Source organism: Artemia sp. Qi Xiang Cuo, chromosome 8 (genome assembly GCF_049724085.1).
Source record: "Artemia sp. Qi Xiang Cuo chromosome 8, ASM4972408v1, whole genome shotgun sequence".
Taxonomy (NCBI): Eukaryota; Metazoa; Arthropoda; class Branchiopoda; order Anostraca; family Artemiidae; genus Artemia; species Artemia sp. Qi Xiang Cuo.
The window spans coordinates 54165001-54189182 of NC_142801.1; the positions used below are offsets into that span (position 1 = coordinate 54165001).

Here is a 24182-nt window from a genome sequence, read left to right on the forward strand (position 1 = left end):
ATCAGTGTCTACGTAATACACATGAACTTGTCCCTAGATCGGCCAATGCATAATGACTATTTTATAATAAAATGACAACATAAGTTTCTTGGAGATTTCAATTTCTGCAGTCTCGCCTGCAATGTTTTTATTTAATATAATGTATCTTTTCTTACTGTGTTGGAGCACTTTATCAGGGTCTTTGATTGTGATCGATGTGAAGTTTGGATCCGCAATGATTCAAGCACAATCTTTGGGATTGGTTACAATGTCACATCGACTTCTTTTTTATACACTGTCATAAATTTTTCCGAAAGCTGAGTTCAAAATGAGTTTATAGACTTTTTTTCAACTTCTTTGTTCACTTGTGAACGCTTACTGACAAAGGTGTCAATAAACGTTTTCATGTAAGGATTTTGATCAAATTGGAGGGCTCTATGAATCTTTGTGACCTTGAAACCATTGGACACCATCCATTTCAATAGTACGTGATGAACGGCGATATTCTCTTTTGGGTTGAGTTCGTCAATTAGTTTTTGTTTTGAAGGTACCCAGTGCATACTCCCATCCTCTATTAAAGATAAATTGTAGGGGCTCAGAGAGTCCCTACCCACCGGTCTATTTATGCACGGAAAAACAAAGTCTTTTACCGAGTCATGGATTTCCATGGGTATTTCACCGTCAATTTCAAAAAACCATCCCTGTGCCCCATTCTCCTCAATACTGGCAATGTCGGGGAAAATCAAAGCACATGGATTGTCAAGCCAGTTATAATTGCCAAACGGCAAACAGTAGTGAGACTTTGCCGATGGGTAAAGAGAGTTCCTATCCAAAAAAACTGCGTCTGACTTTTCATCGGTGTGCTGTCCACTCGGATCAGTTTTCATGATACGATCCCCGTGAAAAACATACCCCCCTCTCATTGATATCTCAAAAAACAGATTCTGATACACAATGGCGATTAGACCTAATTCTGCTTTTCTGATTTTTAGTATAAAGTCCATCACCAAATGGGGAGTGGAAAAATAATAACCTAAATCCAACCCAAATTCCCCATAGATTTTATCTGTTTTTTTGGCACACAATGTCCAGAAGAGTGAGTAGGTCACTGGCCAAGTATAGTTTACAATAATCCCACCCATTTTTACACCCACCCTTTGCCCAAACCCTCTTAGCAAATTCGTAGTCGCTAGTGGTGCACTCACTCTAAGTAAGAGAATTGTAAAAAGCTTCAATGGGCGGTAGTGACACCTCATCTAGCCTCGAGCCAGAGTTGTAATAATCATATGGATATATACCCTTACACGGTCATAAATCATACATTTCATCATCGGGGCCGCGCTGTTTAAGGTGGGGGAAGCTATCAAAATTGTCACTTTTCTGTACCTGAATTAACTGACTCAAAGATTTGGGGAAGAAGCTTAAGGAGTCTAAAAAACGGATTTTATTCAGGCACATGTTACTCTTGTCAACTGTTTTCCACATGAATTCTAGCAGCAGTAGCTTCTCCGATGATTTGGTTTTGATTTTATATGAAAAAGAACCAGTCATTGATGCCTCGTTTACAGTTCCACCCTTGAAAATGTAATCCGACGCCGGAAAACTAAAGTTTAAGTCGTAATTTGAATTGTGTATAAAACAGGCAGGAAATATTGCTTTCTAACGTTTAGATTGCATGACTGATGTGCTACCCCCCTAAAGTTACTCCCTCCCGATGTAATTTCCTGCCACAAATGATCATGGTCGATCACCTTCCTCCTCCCACCACTCCCAACACCATCATCAAATTCTCCCTTGCAAACCTAACACATGTTACGAATTTTAATGGCCACTATGTCATCTGGTAATAGGAGAATAGAATAGTCTGTATAACGAAGGCGCGAAATTGCACCGTTCGCTGTTTTGATTAGACTGACCAGTGCCGAGTGTATGCAGTGTACATCGTCACCAAACTTCTCAACTACATCCAGCACTTGTATGGTACTATTGGAATCTCGTTGTGCGCGAGCGTAAGGGACCCCTATGGCTTCGTGTATTCTAAAACGATTTGAATTTGACGGATCGCACACGTCTGTCAGTTTCGCTTCGCAGTCTAAAGCGATCTTATTGCTCTGCAGGAGCGTGTTTTGGAAATTTTTCAAACGTAAGATTGCTCTATCTCCGCTTACCGTCTCCACACCCTGGTATCTATGACGTTTACAGTGTTTCATGTGATGCTTTAACTTTAAATCAGAGCGAAATCATGAGAGGCATGTTGGACAGTAATAACAATTACCATCCCGGTTATGACCCACACTCACCACCCCACTACTTTCTTTTATCATATAAAAATCACCACGTAAATCAATGTTCTTAGGTTGGGTGTATAGAAGACACACCTAACATTCTATTGATTCAATTGACGGAGCTCCTACTGGAAATAGTACACCCTTCTTATCGGATCGCTGGCCCTCCTCAAATTCTGTTTCATACTGTATCACCCTGACACCAATCTTTAAATGTGCATTAGCCCGCTCAAAACTATCTATTCCTTTTATTATCATGGAAAATTGACCATCTAAACAATTAAAATCTACTTTGGGGAACTTTGAACCCTCCCAACCATTAACTGCCATTTTATCCAACTTTTTCCTAGATGCCTCTATGCGAAGAGGTCTGTATGCGGCAATTGAAAATGAATACTTGAAATACTGCAGCCTCGTATCGAAACAGATTTGTTGTATCCCCCTAGACACCTCTAAATCTGAATGATATTTTAATTCAATTGCCCTACATCCCCCATGTTGCCCACATCTTACAATAAAATCCTTTTTGAATCTAAAAATATTAACATTTAAACTTTTAATAAATAAAACCGCAGATCCACTACCCCTCTCGTTATAATTTTTCCATTTACTTTGAATACTATTAGCCCAATTTAGAAAAACCTCCCCTTAATTTGATAAATGCGGGCGAATTGCCAACATCTCTGTGTGCAAGTATTTCGAATACATCTCACCCAGATTTTCATTAAAAAAATATTTTTAGTGCTATTGATGCTTTTAAACTGACCCCCACTCCCCACACCCCCATCTGTTGTTCAAGAATGGCTCGAATCTTATTAGTATATGAATGTGTAATGGCCGAGGGATCTGTTATTATATCCCCCGACACTAGAGAGTTGAAGGAATCACCGAATTTGGCGCTGTAGACCTTTGTGTGGTGCAAGGCAGAGTTGGAAAGAAAAAAATCTGGAAAAGGGGATAGTGGTGTTGTTGTTGTATTATTACTACTCGTACTAGCTATATCATTAAGCAGAATGGTGGGGGGTGACACAGAATTGTCAATAACACCACTCCCAGTCTGTTCAATTACATTGGTTGGATATGGTATGAGGTCCCCTAAGCCTGATAGCACATATTCCAAGGTGTTTGGAGACCAGTGATCGAGCAAGCCTGTATTGTCCTGAGTTGGAATTTCATTATAAGGACCTGGTTCAGTTGCACTAGTAACACCCCCTAAATGCTCACGCATAAAACTATCTGCCCACTCCAGATCCTCAAACATGTCAATATCACAAGTTAAGTCGTCTAGGCTAGCCATATTCCCAAAAATATCATCAAGAAAACCTCTATGCCACTCCATATTCTCTAGAACTAATGAAGGTTCATCACTGAACTTCGCTGGTGGTGATAGAATTGGTCCAGTAAATGCTGGTGTCTCATCACTCAATGGTGGTGCTATATCATTAATCTATAGAAAAAAGGTTTTATTTTCTATGTGAAATAAGCATTATTTCATAAAGTTGAAAAATCATGTTCATTTTTTTTACATACCATCCATAAAACTCAATTCCTCCTAGAATTATTTAAACTAAATACTTTTGCTTAAAGCATTATTTAAAGAACCAATGCATAATAAATTACAAATTTGATTAGTAACATAGACACAAACATACAATAACACAGGGAAAATCATTACATTGTTATTGAATTTACAATATTCATTATACTATCTCAATGAATTATCGAGTGGATGCGGCGCTTTCACCGCTCACACACACACACACACACACACACACACACACACACACACACACACACACACACACATACAACAATCATTAAGCCTTTATTGAATTTGCATTATTCATTATACTATCTCAATGAATTATCGAGTAGATGCGGCGCATGCACTGCTCACACACACACACACACACACACACACACACACACAACAAAAAACATTAAAATCATTACGAAGTTATTTAATTTTAAATATTAATTATAATTTATCAATGAATTATCGAGTAGACGTTGCGCAAGCACCGCACACACACACACACACACACACACACATACAAAAAACATTACACCGCTATTAAATTTGCAATATAAATTACACTATCTCAATGAATTATAAAGTAGATGCGACGCATGCACCACACACACACAAACACACACACCCACACACACACACACACACAACAAACAATAAGCCGTTATTGAATTTTCAATATACTTTATACTATCTCAATGAATTATCGAGCAGACGCGGTGCAAGCACCGCTCTCTAATACACACAAACACACACACACACACACCACAATCGTTACGACGTTATTGAATTAGCAATATTCAGTATAATATCTCAATGAATTATCGGGTTTACAGAAAAATAAGCGGCGCATGTACCGCTCACACACACACTCCTTCAAATTTACTTGGGAAAAATAATCATTAGTGAGAAATAATACTTGAAAATTCACATTTAAATTTGAAACTTACATGTCGAGAAATGTAGGGGCCGCATCATTCTCGCCTTGCATTGCTCGTGAAGAGCCCGGCAATGCTTGATAGGGGGTGACCCCCCGATCTTGACTAGATGAGACTGATGCATTATGAGAATCTATCCATTCTCTCTTGAATTTTCTGCCAGGATGCATAGAGGTTTGTGCAGAGCTGACACTGGCTTGAGAGGCTCCTGGCTGGTCCAGAGAACTTGTAATGGAGCTAGCATATATAGCATATCTTATGATTATCTTGATCAAGCTAGAAGCCTCCTAACATCTCTAGTGAACCCCAAGCATAAACTCCTTGCACGTCGCGGCCCCTTTGCTAAGCAAAGCCTGTCACAGGATATTTTAGACATCCTTATTTCTGAAGATGCAACCCCTCGCTTGCCAAATCTGAAATTCGTTATGACTGCAAGTGATGCGATACCTTCGATAGATACGGATCAAAATGCTCACTTTAGCCGTGCCATTCAAACCTGGGACCGGCATCTTTTTAGCATAATTGATAAACTTGATTATGTCACAAGTAAGGTAGCAGAGACTCCTACTTTGGTGAAAGAGTGTTGTGACGGAGTACAGAGCGAGGTTTTGAGCTGTATAAATAAAGAAAAACTCAATGATAAATCCTGGTCTCCGCTGAATAACGAGTCAGAAACAGTGGGTCTTGTAGTAGATTCACCACCACAAGATTGTGATGATCCCTTAAAGCGTGAAGCTTTTCTGAAATCGTTGGATGGAGCTGATGGTATAGTGCGGATTTCACTTTCTAAGGAATCAGGATCCCAGCAACAGAAATGGGTCATTCATACGAAAATACAAAACGCCGAAAACTTGAAAGCCTGTTTGAATGAAAAGGTCGGTAAAACTGAGGTTCGCAAATCGAGAATTGTCGGTTTATTATCACGAGTGGACTTCCCGATCAACCCAGAGAGTGCGTGTGCTTCTAACCATGGTATCGAAGAGATACAGCGCATCGGTGTTTCGAAATCATATCGTGTATACTTCCGTTCGGTGACGGCCAAGTCTCATTATTTGCGTTATGGGATTCACATTGGCTACGAACATTTCCGGCTTACTGATTGTAAGTTTTTACCACGAACGTGCTACAAATGCGGGTTGCTAGAGCATATATCGTCAGGCTTCTCTAGCGTGGAATGTTGTCTCAAGTGCCTTGGTAGTGGACACTCTCACTCTAGGAACAACCCTTGCCAGAATAAACCTTGTTGCTTCCATTGTGGATCTCATGAGCATACTGGATTTAGCTTTCGCAGCAAACAGTTAATCGAAAATGTTGCAAAGAATAAAAAATGATTAGTGCAAAGATTATATCTCTGAATGTGAATGGTTTTGGTGATAAACAACATGTATTGCAGTCTATGCTGCGCGATCTGGATATTTTGTGTCTGCAAGAGCATCATCTTCTGGACCACTCTACTAGTCTTCTTTCGAGTTTGTCACAGCAGTTTAAGTGTTTTATATCTCCAGCCACACCTACAGGTGGACGCCCATCAGGAGGCGTTTGCATTTTTATTCGAGAGAATATTCCAGTTTCAGTGTTTGCCGTTCATTGTTATTTTGTTGCTGTTCGAATCCCAGGGATTATTGTTTTTTCGGGCTATTTACCATCAAATTATCATACTATTGATTCAGATTTGGATTTCAATTTTGCATGTTTAGAATTATCGCGATGTGTGGCGAAAGTTCCATCAGATTTCCAGTGGCTTATTTGCGGGGATTTTAACTGCAACATTGCTATCTCTGATGTCCGCTCCTCCGCTCTTTTATCTTTGTTTTCGGTTTTTACTATAGTTTCAAAAGATGCAGATTTTACGTATGTCCATAATTCTGGTTCTTGCTCTAATCTAGACCATGTGCTGGTCTCAAATGCAGCGTTATTACCACAACCTGTTCATGTTGGGTTGAATATGCCTATTAGTGACCATTTTTACCTTTCTTTTCATTTAAATATTCAAATTCCATCTTTTAAAATTATCCATTGTTCTATTCATATTGTAAATAAAATGATCTGGGATCGGGAAAAAATGTACAAATATCATGAAGAATCAGATGCACTTTTAGCTAAAATAATTGTAAATTATTCTAAGGATGTTGCTCAAATTGATATTGATCTATTTTACCTTGAAATTGTTCATAGTTTAAAAATCGGGGCTAATAAAGCATTTAGAACTGATTCTTTCCGTCGTGGATCTCGTGTTTTAGGTTGGAACCTTAACCCGATTTTAAAGCAAAGCCAAAAGAATGCATCTCAAGCTTGTTACCTTTGGAATTGCGCGGGAAAACCGCGATCTGGACTATTTTATGATGGTATGAAATTAACTAAACGCGTTTTTCTGGCTGAGTTGCATTTGCATAATGAAATTACAAAAGATGAAATTGGTTCAAGGATTACTAGTGATAAGAATGAGCTTTGGAGTTTGGTTAATCCTAGACGTCGTAATAATAATAATTGTTCACCAGATTCTAATAGTTCTCTTAAACTAGATGATTGGATAACTCATTATAATCAAGTTTTTCATCCGGTGATGCGGCAGTTGAATCACGGCTTGACTCCTTATTATCGGAAGAAATTTCAAAGCCCCGCCCAAATAGTAAAATATCTGTTTCTGTTGATGATGTAACGGTAGCAATTAAAGCTCTAAAAAGTAAGCATTATTTTGATCATGATGGTATACATTCAAACCATATAAAATGGGCATCCCCCAAAGCAATCCTTCTCCTCGCTACTCTTTTTACTACTATTCTTTCTTCTGGAGTTCTTCCAACTAGCTTTTCTCGTGCTACCACTTCACCCCTTTCAAAAAAAGGAGGGAATACGAATCGATGTTCTGATTACAGGCCGATTACTGTTTCGCGCCAGATTAGCAAAGTTTTTGAGTTGGTTTTATTAAAGTATTTGGAGCCTTGTAACCAAGGTCTGAATCAAATTGGGTTCCGTAAGGGTCTAAGTATGGATGTTGTTCATGCCCTCCTTTCAAGAATAATATCCTTTTGTAAGCAATGGGATAGAGTTTATATACTTGCGTTAGATTTTGTGGCGGTGTATGATTCAATTATCCATTCTTGGGCTATGACTGCGCTTCTGAAGAATAATGTCCCACTACCAGTAGCTTTGGTTTTGAAAAAGTGGTATGGCTCATCTCGTATTCGTATTAAGTGGAAGAATCAGTTTAGTGATTATAATGTTAAGTTATGTAGGGGGCTGAGACAAGGAAGCATTATTTCTCCTTTGATTTTCAATATTACTGGTTCGGGGCTATTTGATCAAATTCGGTTGACTTTTATTTATGGTAAAGGTTATGTTCTGTCGTGGATTGCTTACGCAGATGATTTAATACTTTTGAGTCGATCGCTTCAGTCACTTCAACAAAATGTAGATTTTTTAGCAAATGTTTTTAGTGAGCATGGACTTCGTTTTCGCTCTGAAAAGTGTCAGTTTTTAATTCTTGGTCCTAAGGCTAATGATCTCGTTAATTCAGAAATTTCTGTCCGTATTTATGATAGTATTTTAAAACCTTTGGAATCGTTTTTATATCTTGGTGTTCCTTATGGACCAACTTTATCTCTATTCCGTGCTTCTATTTCTAAAGCAGTTAAAAGTAAAAAAGCGTCTAGTTTAGGGGCTGTAATTTGTCTTCGCGATCTCCTTTCTTGGAAATCACTGGCTTGGGTTTATAATACAGTCGCTTTGCCTCAGATTTTAGTTTCTTCATAGCTTCTTCTGTTTTTTAGAATTAGTAATATTGCTCAGGTAAAAACTAAATTTTTTAATTTTACTAAGTTACTTTGCCACTTTTCTAAATCTGAATCAAATACTTTTTTAATGAATACATATAAACTAAAAAACCCTGTTGATGTTTTGGAGAAAAATCAAAAGAATTTTTTATCCAAATTAAATGTTTTTTCTCATAATTTATACAGAGCTGCGCACGAAGCTTAATTCATTTATTTGATTTAATTTTTAAATGATGTGTTAATTTTTGAAGTGTTAATTTAAGATCTATAGAATAATGTGCTAATTTGTTTGGCAATTTTCATTCAAAATCTCTACGTACTTACTGTAATATAATTTAAAATAATTTTATGGCCTGTTGATCAGCGATTATTATTTTTATTTTTTTTTTTTACTCTTCGTATTCAGAGGAAATAAAAAGTTTGAATTGAATTGAATTGATGATTGATGGTCTTGCAGCCTGCATCGATGTGATATCACCCCATCTTGGTCTGTTTTCGGAGGGAGGTTAATTGTATGAATCCACCTCCACATCCTTAAAAAAGAAGAAAAATTTAGTAAGGAAATAATAAGCCCTCTTTTACAGATAAATTGCCCTCTAAAGTTTATTCTGGTTTTTGTAGTACTCTAGGTCCTAGTACTTCAGAAATATTTAAAAAGAAAAGCCTTTAAAGTAAAATTTTGGAAACTTTTTAGTTTGGGGGGGAAGGGGGATTTCAAAAAAATCTCCCCATAATATAATTTGGGCTATAAAGTCAATTCTTATTTTTGTAGTGATACAACCATTAGCAGTTTAGAAATATTTAAAAATAAAAGAGTTGAAAGTGACGTTTCGGAAATTTTTTTGTTTGAGGGGAAGGGGGATTTCAAAAAAATCTCCCCATAATATAATTTGACCTATAAAGTCAATTCTGATGTGTGTAGTGCTATAACTATTAGCACTTTAGAAATATTTAAAAAGTAAAGCTTTTAAAGTAAAATTTTGGAAAATTTTGAGTTTGGAGGGAAGGGGGATTTCAAAAAAATCTCCCCATAATATAATTTGACCTAAAAAGTCAATTCTGATGTTTGTAGTGCTATAACTATGAGCACTTTAGAAATATTTAAAAAGAAAAGCTTTTAAATTAAAATTTTGTAAAATTTTGAGTTTGGGGGGAAGGGGGATTTCAAAAACATCACCCCATAACATAATTTGACCTATAAAGTCAATTCTGATGTTTGTAGTGCTATAACCATCAGCACTTTAGAAATATTTAAAAAGAAAAGCTTTTAAAGTAAAATTTTGGAAAATTTTGAGTTTGGAGGGAAGGGGGATTTCGAAACGTTAGTCTGCATAAGGAATTCCCTCCTCCCTTACTTTCCATACGATGAAATAGTTTTTTGTTTTTTTTTTTTCACATCGTAAAACCTTCTTAATCATGGAATACAATTGAAAATAAAATATATTTCCTTTAATTAGACTAGAATACAATTTTCTCTCTTTGTCAAGGAACATCCGTGTTGCTAATTCATTAAGCATATGCCATTAATTTATGATAGCAATAGCGTGTGAAATTTGAGCCCCAAAACTGTCACTCTCTTTGTAACACCGAAGCTTTTCATTCAAACCGGAAAAAGACAGCACATTTTAGATAGACGATTGGAAAAGGACATTTTTGAATTAAAAAGAACTGTTTCAAAACAATTAAAACCTGTAAACATAGCTGTGGAGGAGAGATTTTATTTACATAATATAAAAAAGCATACTTAGTGATTTCTATCGAATATGCTAATTTTATTTTAAGAGTTTGTATTGTTGGAGGGGAGGGGGGCTAAGTTCCTTTGAAATTTGAATTCACTGGTAAATTCTTTTAATCTGGAAATAAATTATGAAATTTAGTAAGCTGTACTCACATTGACAATTGACGAATCCATTATTTTCAAAGTTAATAGTATGTAGTGTACTATGCTCAATATGTTAAAACATAATGAAAATTGAATTGTAGTGCATGAACATTTTATACAGTTTTTCAAGGACGAATAAAAAACGGATGTTGAGTTACATAGTTTCGCGCGTTCTCCCAAAACATGTTTGACTACTTTATATCATACCAGTTTTTTTTAAGAATGTACACGTGAACTCATGACGTACATTCATTGTGCAATTGACAACAAAAACAGAAAAAACCTGTATGCTTAAATTATTATTACGACCAAACTCTCAAAACATGTATGACCATATTATACACTGCCAAGTTTAAAAAACCTCGACTTTAGTCTCATAGCATGCATTATAGTGTGCCAACTTTTAAAATATTCACGCGTGAGTGTAGTGTCTCAGGCATGGCTTTTCCTTGCGCAATTCATGTGTAATTGCATGTAAGTTTTCAATCTATTACACTTTTGACCATATTCTTGTAGGTTTTCCTGTAGGTTCTGTGGTGCCTATTATCACACTAGTGATATTAAGATTACTGGAGACCTTCCTATGTCTAGAAAAAGCATTCAGGAAAATTTTTTTTGTAGAATATAACTTTTGATTGATTTATTGTAGGGATTATGATGATAAGAAGTTCCCAAAGAAAACGTAGTGATAATATTTGTTTTTTTGTATTCATTGTTTGTTTTGATGATATTAGTGGTGTCGGTGAGAGAGATAAACATTTATTAAACCAAAGAAGCAATATCAGTGTTAACAGCCGGCCCAAGACGGTAAAAACTTGTCCAAGGGGGTGGCAAAAAAAAATAATACAGGATAAAATAAATTATAAAACAACTAATACAAACCGTACATCCTAATCAGCACCACAAATCATACAAAAAACAAATTCGACTTTACTGTTAAAATTATACCCCAAGAGACAAAACAAAATTATTCAATTATTTATCCCCCCCCCTCTAAAAAACGAACTAAAATTCATCAAAAATAATTACTAAAAAAAAGTGTTATGTGACCTAGTGTTCTTTTTATTATTAAGGAATTTGTTGTCTCTACCTCCTCCTTGGAAAAGATTTGCTTTTTAGGGGAGGTAGCAACAATTTGTTGTTTAATATGTATTTTGTAAATAAATCCTTCTCTCTCTAAAATAAATAGAGACAAAAAAAGAACAGAAATTTGACCGTTAATAAAGGAGGGTGGCATTCTTCTAAAACCGTTGTAAAAGCTATCGATAATTTTACTGAAAGTTCTAAGCACTTGGAACAAATATATAATTTCTTCTGCATTCAGTACTGCATTACTCGCAATTTTTGTTGAACCATTAGTGTTTTAAAAAAGCGTCAAGTACGCTGCAAAAGTTATTATAAGGGATGGAGGAAGGAAAAAACTTTTCTATATATTTTCTGCATTGGCTTATCTCTGCCCATTTTACTAACAATTTTTCTCATTTGTCGTCACTACAAAAGCATTATTTACTTATTAAACTGAAAATGTGTTTCATAACTTGGATAATCAAACAGTTCGTGGTAACGAACTGTAAGCAAGGAGCGACCCGGCTCAATAGTAACCGAAACTCTAAAAAACGGGATTTTGATATCAAGAGATACATCAAAAGAATCAGAATTTAATGCTGATTTAAAATATATCAGTTTCATCAAGTTTAACCTTACTCATCAAAAGTTACACGCCTGAGAAAATTTGGCTGATTTTCGAAAAAAGGGGGAAAGACCCCCTAAAAGTTATAGAACCTTAATGAAAATCACACCATCAGATTCAGCGTATCAGAGAACCGTACTACAGAGGTTGCAAGCTCCTATCTGCAAAAATATGAAATTTTGAAAGATAACGGATGCGTGTTTATTATTTTTTTTTCCCCAGGGGTGATCATATCGACCCATTTGTCCTAAAATATCGTAGGAGGGCTCATTGGAATGGAAATTAAAAGTTAAAGTGCCTTATTTAAGTCACCAAAAATTGAGGGCAACTAGACCCCCTCCCCCGCTCATTTTTTCCCAAAGGCACCCGATCAAAATTTTGAGATAGCCATTTTGTTCAGCATGGTCGAAAATATGATAACTGTGTCTTTTAGGATGACTTAATCCCCAAAGTCCTCGGGGGGAGCGCTGAAAGTTATGAAATTTACCCAATGTTAACATATAGCATTGGTTATTGGAAAGTATACAGACGTTTTCAGGGGGATTTTTTCTGGTAGTGGGGGCAGGGGGAATGAGTTGGGGGTTATGTGGTAGGCTCTTTCCACGGAGGAAGTTTTCATGGGGAAAGGGACATTGTTATGAAGGGGGAGCCGGATTTCCCACCATTATTTAAAAGAACGATTAGAAATTAAATTAAATAAAAAGTTTTTCAGCTGAAAGTAAGAAGCAATATCAGAACTTAAAATGAACAGAAAATATTACGCATATGATTGGGTTCGCCCCCTAGTCAATACCCCGCTCTTTAAGCCAAAGATTTTTTAGTACTTTAATAAGGGCTATTTATTCTAATTCACGGCCTTTGTGATTAAGGGGTCATTTTTAAAGAATTGGAACAAAATTCGAACTTTAGCGAAAAGAGTGAAGTATTGACTAGGGGGTGAACCCCCTATTATACGTATTAAAAATATATGAATATAGAAGTCTTTTACGTATTTATATTTATTGCTAGTAAAAACGTTCGTAAATAAAATTAAACAACTTTCGAGGAAGCCATTTAACCAAATAAAAGTAAAATTAATATGCAAATTTTGTTTTAATTATTCATGTACGGTGAGCCAAAATCAAAACCTGTATTAATTCAAAAACGTTCAAATTTAAATAAAAAAATGAGTTTTTTTTAACTGAAAGTAAGGAGCAACGTTAAAACTCAAAACGAACAGAAATTATTTCCGTATATAAAAGGGGATGTTCCCTCCTCAACGCCTCGCTCTTTAGGCTAAAGTTTGAATTTCTCACAACTCTATTTTTGTAAACAATAAAAAACTTTTTATTATAATTTTTTTTTTTAAGAATATTTTAAAAAACCTAATCTACCCTCCCTCCTCCTAGGAAATATTTTTGCAGGATCCCCGTCACCAAGAATAATTCTTGCTGGCTTGCTTGACAATTTTTTAAATTCTATTTGATTAATTGTCTAAACTGAAAGGCAGTGGTGTAATATCATCAAAATCCTGGTGGGGGGGGGGGGGCAGCGTTGGAGCCTGTTTTCCCACATCAAGTTAAAATGACAATGAAAACTGAAAAATGAACCATATAGTACCATAAAGGCAAAGGAATACTAAAGAAAACTGACTCGCTTCTGTGAATGCTTGAATTATACAGGCTTATCTTAGTTTTGACAAAATTTTTGTAGAAACTAAATTTCAGCTGGGCATGGGGGCAACCCAAGTTCTGGGAGGGACAGTTGACCCCTGCCCTATAGCAAATTACGCCTCAGCTGAAAAGACAATGTGAAATAGACTCCCAATGGTGTGTGGTAATACATTCAAGTCCCACTTTTATTCTATCGAAAATATTAAAAGAAAAAAAATTGCCTAAAACGAGAAAATGGCTTACACGGACAAAGAAACTATACTGAAACTAGGCTATAGTAATAAGCAAACTGACCGTAAATGTATTTTGACCAATTTTCTCGACTTTTTTTGCTCAAATTAATGCCTTCGAGACTCAAAATTATTCAACTATGTCGTTGTGGGAATCATAAACAGGAAATGATTGTAATTAGTCTGCGTAAATAGTAACGTACAAGTATTGTCAATTGTCTGCTAAAAAAAGACGGAATTTCAAAAAGGACCTCAGAATATAAAGGGCGAATGAACTGTTAATTTTTTGTTGCCGTATTTCTTTTCTATGGGGAATGTTAATGTGAGCCAAATTATCAATACCAAAATACCAGGCATAGATGATATCCATATACTGCGAGAAACCTCAGTACAATGGGTGGAAGTATCTTATCAAAACACCTCTCATAGACGAAAAGTTGTTTAATTCAAAATAATTATAAAAAAAAGTTTTTGGGACGAAAGTAAAGAGTAAAGTTTGAACTAAAACACAAACAAAAATTATTGTCAGAAAAATATTATTTTTTAGCATAAACCTGACGAGATAATTGTCATCAAACATAGGCGGTGACACAAAACAGGTCGTTGTTGGTTTCTGTTAAAATAAGACCCTATTTACAGATTTCCTGTCTGACCAATCTGGAACTTTCATCTAAAACATGCTCAACTGTGCTATCATGGTTGCAGCAGCAGCTGCAACCTCGTAAAGAGCGAACAACAGCCCATAGCAACCAAAAGTTAAGAAACACGTTTTGTAAAAAACTGCATAATGAACATAAATGTCATCTGACACTGGTTCAGGAATTGTAACTATTATTTCGGTTCGTTTTAAAAGTAAAAGTTTATTGCGAAAATAAATTTATGATGATTTCGAAAAAAGCCTGAAACCCCTCGAAAATGGCGTCAGATCAAAATGAAAATTGTACCATTGGAATCAGCATGGTCGAAAACCTTGTACATGGAAATTACGGTCCCCCAACCTGAAGAACAAGGAAAATCACTTTTTTACACTGACCTTTCTCCCCTTTTTTTCTTTTTCTTTTCCAGGGCTGCCGGGTCACCAGAACATCATATATAGATGTTTAATGACTCATTACAAAGCTATTTCAGTTATCTACGTGCTTTATATAAATTCAACAATCTGCAGGTGCGATATGGCACTACGAATGGCACTTTTTGTGCCATTTCTCATGGGGTGGGGCTAGTGAGCTACCAGAACATTGTAGACAGATGTTAATAGCTCATATAGAAGCTATTGCTCATATTTACGCTCTTCCTATAAATTCCACCATCTGCAAGTGCCAAATGGCACTAAAAACAGCACTTTTGGTACCACATCTCAAGTGGAAACGCTGGGACTAGTAGGCCACCAGAACTTTTTAGAGTTGTATTTAATGGATCCCTTGAAAGCTATTGCTCATTTCTACGTGCCTCTATCAATTCTACCATCCGTAAGTGCGATATATCACTAAAAAAAACACTTTTGGTGCCACTTCTTAAGTGAAAAAACTTGGAAGTATGAAACGGTATGATTGTAATAATTATGGTCCAAAGCCGTTAGCTGGAGGTTTACAAGAACACTCCCCGTATGTTCCTCCTCCAAGCCCCCTCACGTAATTATGGTCTTACAAACATCAGTAGATTAAATTAGATTAAAGAGCCATGGTTTCGTCAGTAGAGCGTTAGAATTAACATTAGAATGTCAATTGTTCAGGTCCTGATTGGGTATATTTTTTTTCAATTACGGTTTTGTCTGTTCAGTATGATTATTTTTCAGATAATTCATTATTTTTTTAAATGTGGCGAACTTATTTTTATACACGTCAAGCATTTTGATTCAAAAGTGAATAGAGGTCATCCAGTTCATGGTTTGCAACTACATTCTTACTAGATCACTAAATCCATACCCCAACCAGTGGCATAAATTCGTCAAGATCCTGGGGGGGGGGGGGGACAAAGTTGGAGCCAGTTTCCTCGAATCAAGAGAAAATGACAGTGAAAACTGAAATAAATGAGCCATACAGTACCATAAAGGGAAAGATATATGTTGGAACCTTCGGTCTTTGTTTTTTAAGATAAATGTCCTTTTTTTCATTGATTCTGTTAATTATCCCCTTTCCGTTGCGTGGTAATCGTTAATTTTCTCTTAATAGTAGTAACGCCATTTTTTCTTTAATTGTGTAGACAGTTAAAGTCACGAGTTGTAACAGCGCAATTACAAGGGTGAGTCACCCAGGCTAAAAATGTAGCTTTGGATAGCAAATGCGGTCGAAGTTGACGGGGAGGGAAAAGGGGAATAAGTTGATTCATTTGAGCTTGATATTGCTCAGATAATTCATTATTTTTTTTAATGTGGCGTACTTATTTTTATACACGTCAAGCATTTTAATTCAAAAGGGAATAGAGGTCTTGCAGATCATGGTTTGCAGCTACATTCTTAGTAGATTACTAAATCCATACCCCAATCAGTAGCATCATTTCGTTAAGATCCTGGGGGGGGGGGGGGGGACAAATTTGGAGCCAGTCTCCTCAAATCAAGAGAAAATGACAGTGAAAACTGAAAAAATGAGCCATATAGTACCATAAAAGGAAATATACATGTTGGAACCTTCGGTCCTTGTTTTTTAAGATAAATGTCCTTTCTTTTTCTTTGGTTATGTTAATTATCTCCTTTCTGTTGCGTTGTAATCTTTAATTTTCTTTTAATAGTAGTAACACCATTTTAACACTTTAGCCATAAAACTCCAGATAGTCATGAAATAGACTCGACTGGACTACAACGGGTCAAGGAACGATTGGGAGATACTGAATTTCTGGTTGGATTGGAGAAGCATGGGAAGGAATCGGATATTGGTCTGATCAACTCAAAGGAGGTTTTGATCTTTTATGGGGGGAGGAATCCCTTGGGAAGATCCCCTGCGGGAAGACGTGAAAGATGGCCATTTTCCTCAATGCACAACTGGCGGACAAGTTGTGATTCCTTTACTGAGGCCTTGCATTTCCAGCCTTCAATTTCATCTTCAGCCCGCGTCGACGAAAATTATTCATTCGATTATTTTAGGGGATGGGATCCAGAGAAAAGCAATTCTTGGTTCACTCAGATTTTTACCTCATTTCCGTGTACCCCCATCATTGTCAAAGGCCTATGTATATTCGGCTTTGGATTATTTCAAATTATACCAAGGGGCAATTGGCGTTTTAATTGAGATGTGGGGTTGTTTCCACCGATGGAGATTAAGAGGCTAGTTAAGCCAATTTTTCTTGATCGCTGGCATCATCGAATGTGCCAGAACCTGGTTCTACATTTCTCCTAAGTATAAATTTTGTTAGAGGGAGAAATTGTTAGATTTCATCATGCTTTTCACGATTAGGTTCTACAAATCGCGTGGATTCTCCCTTCTTCGAAATCCCAAGCTTGATGAAGAGAGCCGTACAGATAATAGCTTTGATTGGTTAGACAGAGATACTGAATGGCAATGGAGCTAAGCCAAGCGGATGGTATAGTCACGAATCCATAAGCCAACGGGTAGCTGCAGTGGAGAGGTACAAAAGAAGAAAAAAGAGAAGACAAATAAGTTTGGTGATTTTAAAGTTTGTGTTATATATTTTATGTGGCGCAAGAGGCTCCAGCCAATCTACTGGATTAGCGGCCATTTACCTTAGGAGGGAGGTGTTGGAACCTTCGGCCCTTGTTTTTTAAGATACATTTTCTCTTAATAGTAGCAACGCCATTTTTTCTTTAATTGCGTAGCCAGTGTTGTAATGTAACTGTCCAATTACAAGGATGAATCACCCTGGCTAAAAATTTATTTTTGGATAACAAATCTGGTCGAAATTGACGGAGAGGGAAAATAGGAACAAGTTGATTCATTTGAGCTTGATGTTGCACCCGTTGAGGGTTTGGATTGGCTGGAATCGACACGCTGCACCCAGGTGGCTTTATCGGTCTAGGGACAAGGAGATATTGTTGTTTTTAGTTCTTGCTTCAAGTTCGAAGTGAATGCAGAAAAATTTCTTTTCTTTTATACCTTCGACTTTTTTGATTAGCCTAGGTAGAGTCGGAAGCCTAGCGAGAGGCTGAGATTACATTAGGTTGGCATAGGAAGAGAATCCTTTACTCAGCAAGAGATCTTTCCTCGAGGGAAAGAAAGGGAATTGAGGAGTTCAATCTATATGGTGTCTGGGGCCAAATAGTGTGGCACTTTTATACCACGCGAAAAAAAAAAACACTTGTTAAAGAACCCTTACGGTTGTGCACACCGCCAGAGACAGGACACGTAGAAATCCGTGGCGCTTGGGAGCTTTGCTGGGCTCTGGGGTACCACCAGATTACTCTGGTGGCATTAAAGATTTCTCCAATATCGGCGGAGGTGTGGCGTAAACCCCCCCCCCCCCCAAACAATATACTAAAGAAAACTGATCTGTTTCTTCGGATGCTTGAAATAATGCAGGTTTATCTTAGTTTTGACGAGATTTTCGGAGAAACTAAATTTCAGCTGGGGGAGGGGTTAAACTGGGATCGGGGGTAAACTGAGGTCTAAGAGAGGGAGTTACCCCCTCCTCCCTACAACAAATTGCGCCCCTGAACCCAACCACTTGGGGGTGGCAAACCTCCAGCGACAGGTTTTCGACCATATGATGTTTAATGGTACCCTTGCTATGTTTCCCAGCCATTCCATTCCAGAAAAAGTATCTAATAGTGTCAATTTTTGCAGTTTACGATACTACAATAAAGACGAGTTTAGAAAAAGCATGTAGATATAAGCATTAGCTTTGAAATCTGCTCTCTGCGATGTTCCGGTGCCCCACTAGCACTGGAGAAAAAGGAGACAAACTAGTGATTCACAAACTAAATATAACTTTCTTGGGCATCCGACTTTGGGGCTGAAGAGCTCAGGTTTCGGGTTAAAGGCCAAGATGTTTCTAATGGTGCACTTGTCTTTTCATTTAACTACCATTTTGAAGGAGATTCAATAGCTTTTTTCTAAATTCCCAACAAATTGCATTCGGGAAAAAACTATTACTCTTATTAAACTTAAGATAAAATTAAATAATGATTATCATTCAGCTTAAAAAAAAAAAAATAATGTGGTTTTAAACTTTCGCATTCTATAGGCCGTGGATCTACCTTTAGTAGCTCGCAACTTTTACTACAATCATGACTAAAAAAAAACAAAATTGACCATGAAGTTTATTCAGGCTGCAATACAAAGAATGCCTCTTGGAGGAGCTAGTCCCCAAGGCTCCACTCCTGCTCACAATTGAAAAGATGTTTCTGAGCACTTTCTACTGAGAGTGAGTAAACTCTTGATTTCGCATCCAAAATAATACTTTTTTAGTTATTTGATTCCTTTATAAATTAAATAGATTGACTTCACTTAAAAACGTCCAAGCTAATATTTTGGGTATAAATGATCCCTGTGTTTTCAGCGTTTTGCATTTTATAGATCAAAGGTTATATATTGAAAAGATTTTACTATACTAAAAGAGAGTATTGGCCCGCTTACAATGGACCATTGTAGAAACTCCAAGGACCATTGGCCGTCATTTCCAAGAAAAATCATAAATCGTTGCGAAATACAACTAGATTAAAGTAAATCTCTAAGTTAAAGAATTTATGGAACAGTTTATCTTGTAAAAACCCCATTTAGAAACTAGGCTTTGGCACTACGCCACTGAAAACAGAAAATTTCAAGTAAAGAAATCCTAAAACAGGGATAAAGATACGGCACAAAGATATGGACCACATCAAAGCTGATTCCATGAGGCATAAAAATACCCTAGATATTTTTAAATTCATAATTACTTTCCTTCTGTGTCAGGGACTCAACTAGAACTAGGCCCGCCTCTGACATAAAATTTATTCTAAAATACTAGGGAAGAGAAGAAGAAGGTAAACTACCACCACTACAACAGGTCAAACTTACAAATTCAGATCAGTAACATGATTTATCACTCTTTAGAATATTCTCACTAACTAGGGCATACAGTGTTTATCACAGTCGGGAATGAAATTAAAAGTTATATTCTAAGATCCATTGAACCTATCCTAATTCATATTCTAGTGCGTACCTCACGTTATCACAACACTGATTATAAAACATTCACGGTATGTAACAGACTGATGATCTTGACGATGCACTAGTTATTATGAAAAAGGAATGACATACTGAAGACCAGCACCTCCCAGATGAGAATAATGGTGTCGTACCCTATATTGAATATAAGACTTCATTCCTTTCACCCTGAATTTAAAGGATCTGATTCTCAATCCGTTATACCCGATCTTGACCAGCCCTAATTTCAGAAGTTTGCTTGCCGGTTTCTCTCAAACTAAAAATTAACTGAAGGAATAGTTTGATACAGTTGCTCCTGGACCTTTAACACAACATAGTGTTTTTTTTTTCTCTCAAGATAATACCCCCCCCCCCCCACACACACTAAAATTTTAGTTTCGTGTTCCAGATGTCTTAGGCTCTCATGCAACAGGATTAATAATCCAGAATAATCAATTTCTAAGTAATCCGATAAAAAAACATATCCTCCTAGAGTAGGAGACAACTAACGGTATATTAGGTTTAGTAATCTCTCAAGATAAGGGACGACCCCATATGCTATCTGATTAGAAACAGCTTGATGAAGTGAAATAGGGAAAGGTACCAGTGAGTGTCCTCACTCAGATTAATACTGCGACCAGTTTGCAGCACTAGAGCCCCGTTTGTGTTTTACGGTTTTGTCATTAATAAGCTAGCAAAACGTGACGATGGTGGGGATAATGAAAACGATGCTTGTATTATGCATTTGAATTAAAGTCAGAACTTGAAAATCGCAGGAAAAAATTACATTTCTTCAAGGATTTTGCTATCTCCCCCGCCCCCTCCAATATAAAACAGTTTTCCTGCGACAGCATTGTTAGCAATCAAAACCTTCAACATATACTTTGGACGAAAAGCATATTATAACAAATTTTATTCAACAAAGAAAAGGTACTCAATTACAAAGACCACAGCATTTTGACTGCAGTTGAAATTCCAACATCTGTGTAATTAAAGTAAAAGAGGCCACCTAGCGTGAATGCAGAGAGAGCATACACAAGAGCAACGGACACTTTTGGGATTGTTTCACCAAATATTTTGGGCCGAATGTAGTCAATAACGATAGCTTCCAAACCCCTGAAAAGAGAACAAGCATTAGCAAGTATACATGAAATAGCCCAGAGAGAACACACTGATAGGTTAAATATTTAACCACTGAGAGCTGCGGCGGGGGAGTGTCCACCCGTCTATGAGAAACAACTTTATATAGCCATTGTACATAACATAACTTTCAAGAGCTGCAGAGCTCAAAAGAAACTTTTTCATTAAAGAGAAAGCGCTATTATGGACACTACGACCCTTCTTTACCTGATTTTATCAAAATAAACAACAAGTTTTTTTTAAACCGGAAATAGAAAGACTGTACTTTTTCGGTACTTCTTAAAGTTCATATCCTAATTTTTTAGATAGATTCTTTGCGTCAAAATACCCTGATTGTAATCAGCTAGTAATAACGGTAGGTTGGCAATTGTGGTCCACCGCTCTCTTCTATCAACTCATGAATCTCAATATTTTGCCTAACGAATTAAAAAACATAAACAAAAAAAGGTGCCGGAGCCACCAGTTTCAGAAGCTGGACTGGCAAGTCTCAAATTCAAACCGTGAGTCTCATTGAATATCCATTTTTGGGGGTAAATAAACACATTTTTTTTTTTACTTTCCTCTGTCAGTTCTTTATATTCTTCAATGAGGACACCCTTCTTAGATAAAAAAAAGCGTGTCTTTTTACAGATTGTCGATAGGTTTAGACATAAGAAACACGAGAGTACCCTGAACACATAAGTATATGTAAGCAGAAGATGGAATATCTACAAGAAAGCCCTTGTCTTGACAGGCTGAATTGCTCCAAAAGTGCTATTTATGTTAGCAAGGGGAAGTTAGTTCAAAATTGTAATAGACAATTATACAGCAACATAATGTAAAATTTATTCTATAATCAACCTGCATAGGATAGAAAATCACTCTCTGGACAGAAGAAACCTCAATGTTGAAGAGTCAAAAATATTTCTTTAATCATCACAAAATATTACACAATATTTATGGGGGCAAATTTTATTCAATATGTTAGAATAAAGTGCTTGATCTAGATGCGCAAAACTTTCAGAGATTTTCGAGAGTTAATAGTTCATTTAGTTCCTAATAGTTTCATTTACATGGCTAAACCACCCGTAACTTATTTGAAATATTACAGAAAGTACAAAATTTCATCAAAATTATTGTCTCAATTAGTGTGGGAGAATTAACGCAAAATTTTAGGAAAAAAGTTCTGAGTGCCCTCTTGGGGCCCACCCAACCAACCTAATAGATTAGGATGATTCTTCCAGTAGCTAACCTCTCTTCTATGCCAATAGGCAGCGTGTCCAGTCCATCAAATTGGGCGTAAATTGAGTGGGAGGACTAGTTTGATAAAGTTTTCCATATTCGGAATACTGAATACTGGAACACTGAAGATGTGTCAGTAAGTTCAAAATTGTGGCAGGCAATTACATAATATCCTAGTGTAACAGCTTTTTGGAACAACAACTGGACCCCTTCCCTCCTCCTCATAGAGACCGAGTTGCTCTTGGAGTTCAAACATGCATAACTAATGCATTAACTGTTACTTATGACCAAGTCCGGTTGAGATTCTACAAGCTGTAAAATGTTTTGTTTATTAATATATTCCATTCATTTAGTGGGCGAACTGTCTTGGTTGGTGCATAATTTCAACCTATAGTAACACTAGGCACATATATCTTACATGTAAACATAACAATTGTCTCATCTGTAGGTATATTAATCCATACCCTACGTGTTCGTTCATCAATCAAGTATAAAACATGAAAGGCATGTATAGAATGAAGAGAGAAATAAAGTAAAAGTGTAAAAATCTTTCCACTATAACTGGGATAATAATTCTTTCTTTAATTAATTAACAAAAAAACTTTCCGAAAAATAGGTTTTTCAAAGAAAAGTAAAGGCAATTTTAAACTTAAGCTCAGCAGATACAAATACCTTTCACAATTCAAACTCAAAAAGACCAGAAATTACTATTAAAGAATGAATGAAACCCAAAACGAACAGAAATTAAATAAACAATCATAACAAATAACATACAACAAGTAATAATATAAATGAATAAATAGGTCTTAAGGCGATTAATGCTTGGATTGAATATGAAAATCAAGCTAAAAACGAAACATTTCTTTTGCTATTGAAGTATAAATGAAACTCAAAACGAAAAGAAATCAAATAAACAAAAATGAATAAATAAATCTTAAAACGAGTGAAACTTAAATTGAATATGCAAATCAAGCTTGAAACTAACAAAAATCACTACAAACATGAATTTGGATATCGCCTCCTTTTCTCGCTTTAAAAGTCTATATCCTACTGTGCCATTGGCGCTTTACTGAAAACCAATTTTATGACAAATATTTTCTTTTGTACTTAATATTGAAAAAAAACATTAAAATTATAGTAAAATTTTGAACTGATGAATTCAGCAATTAATATCATTATACATCAAATATTCAGTTTAATTTATTAGCTCTTTCTAATGTTGTTCGAGACGAATATAGTTTCACTACAAACAAGAGTTTGGATACTGCCCCCTTCCTTAACGGTAAATAGAAACCAAAAGCCTACTGCGTCATTAGTGCTTAACTGAAAACGAATTATATTACAAATATTTTCTTTTCCAGTTATTACAGAATTGAAAATAAAAATATATTGCAGTGAAATAAATTCTTGAACTGATGGATCTTTCAACAATTAATATCATTATACATCAAATGTTCAATTTGAGGTTGTTTATACTTTCCAAGACTGTTCAAGACGCATATAGTTTTCAGTAAAGCGCCAATGACGCAGTAGGTTTAGACTTTTACAGTGACAGAAGGAGGCGATACCCAAACTCTTGTTTGGAGTGATTTTTGTTCGTTTCAAGCTTGATTTGCATATTCAATTTTAAGTTTCAATTGTTTTAAGATTTATTTATTCATTTACATTAATATCTATTGTATGTGTGTTTGCATCGATTGTTTATTTAATTTCTGTTCGTTTTAAGTTTCATTTATACTTCAATAGGAATTTTTTTTTGTTTTAAGCTTGATTTTCATATTCAATCT

The 24182-nt window shown here is 36.1% G+C and overlaps 2 protein-coding genes across 3 annotated transcripts in view; both read right to left on the reverse strand.

Moving 5' to 3' along the window:
• Positions 1-19969, reverse strand: part of LOC148949568 (uncharacterized) — a 62756-nt gene extending 42787 nt beyond the window's left edge. The window contains exon 1 of one of the 2 annotated variants that reach the window (XM_089093018.1): positions 19906-19969. The gene's annotated coding sequence lies outside the window, so the exon portion shown is untranslated. Of the gene's footprint in view, positions 1-13973; positions 13993-19905 lie in introns of those variants that run through there. The other variant, XM_089093017.1, reaches the window with a different exon arrangement.
• A 961-nt stretch (positions 19970-20930) lies between these two features.
• Positions 20931-24182, reverse strand: part of SdhD (succinate dehydrogenase, subunit D) — a 32185-nt gene continuing 28933 nt past the window's right edge. The window contains exon 3 of the mRNA XM_089093019.1: positions 20931-21150. Within this exon, the coding sequence (XP_088949145.1) occupies positions 20973-21150 (178 nt within the window). The 3' untranslated portion in view covers positions 20931-20972. The remainder of the gene's footprint in view (positions 21151-24182) is intronic.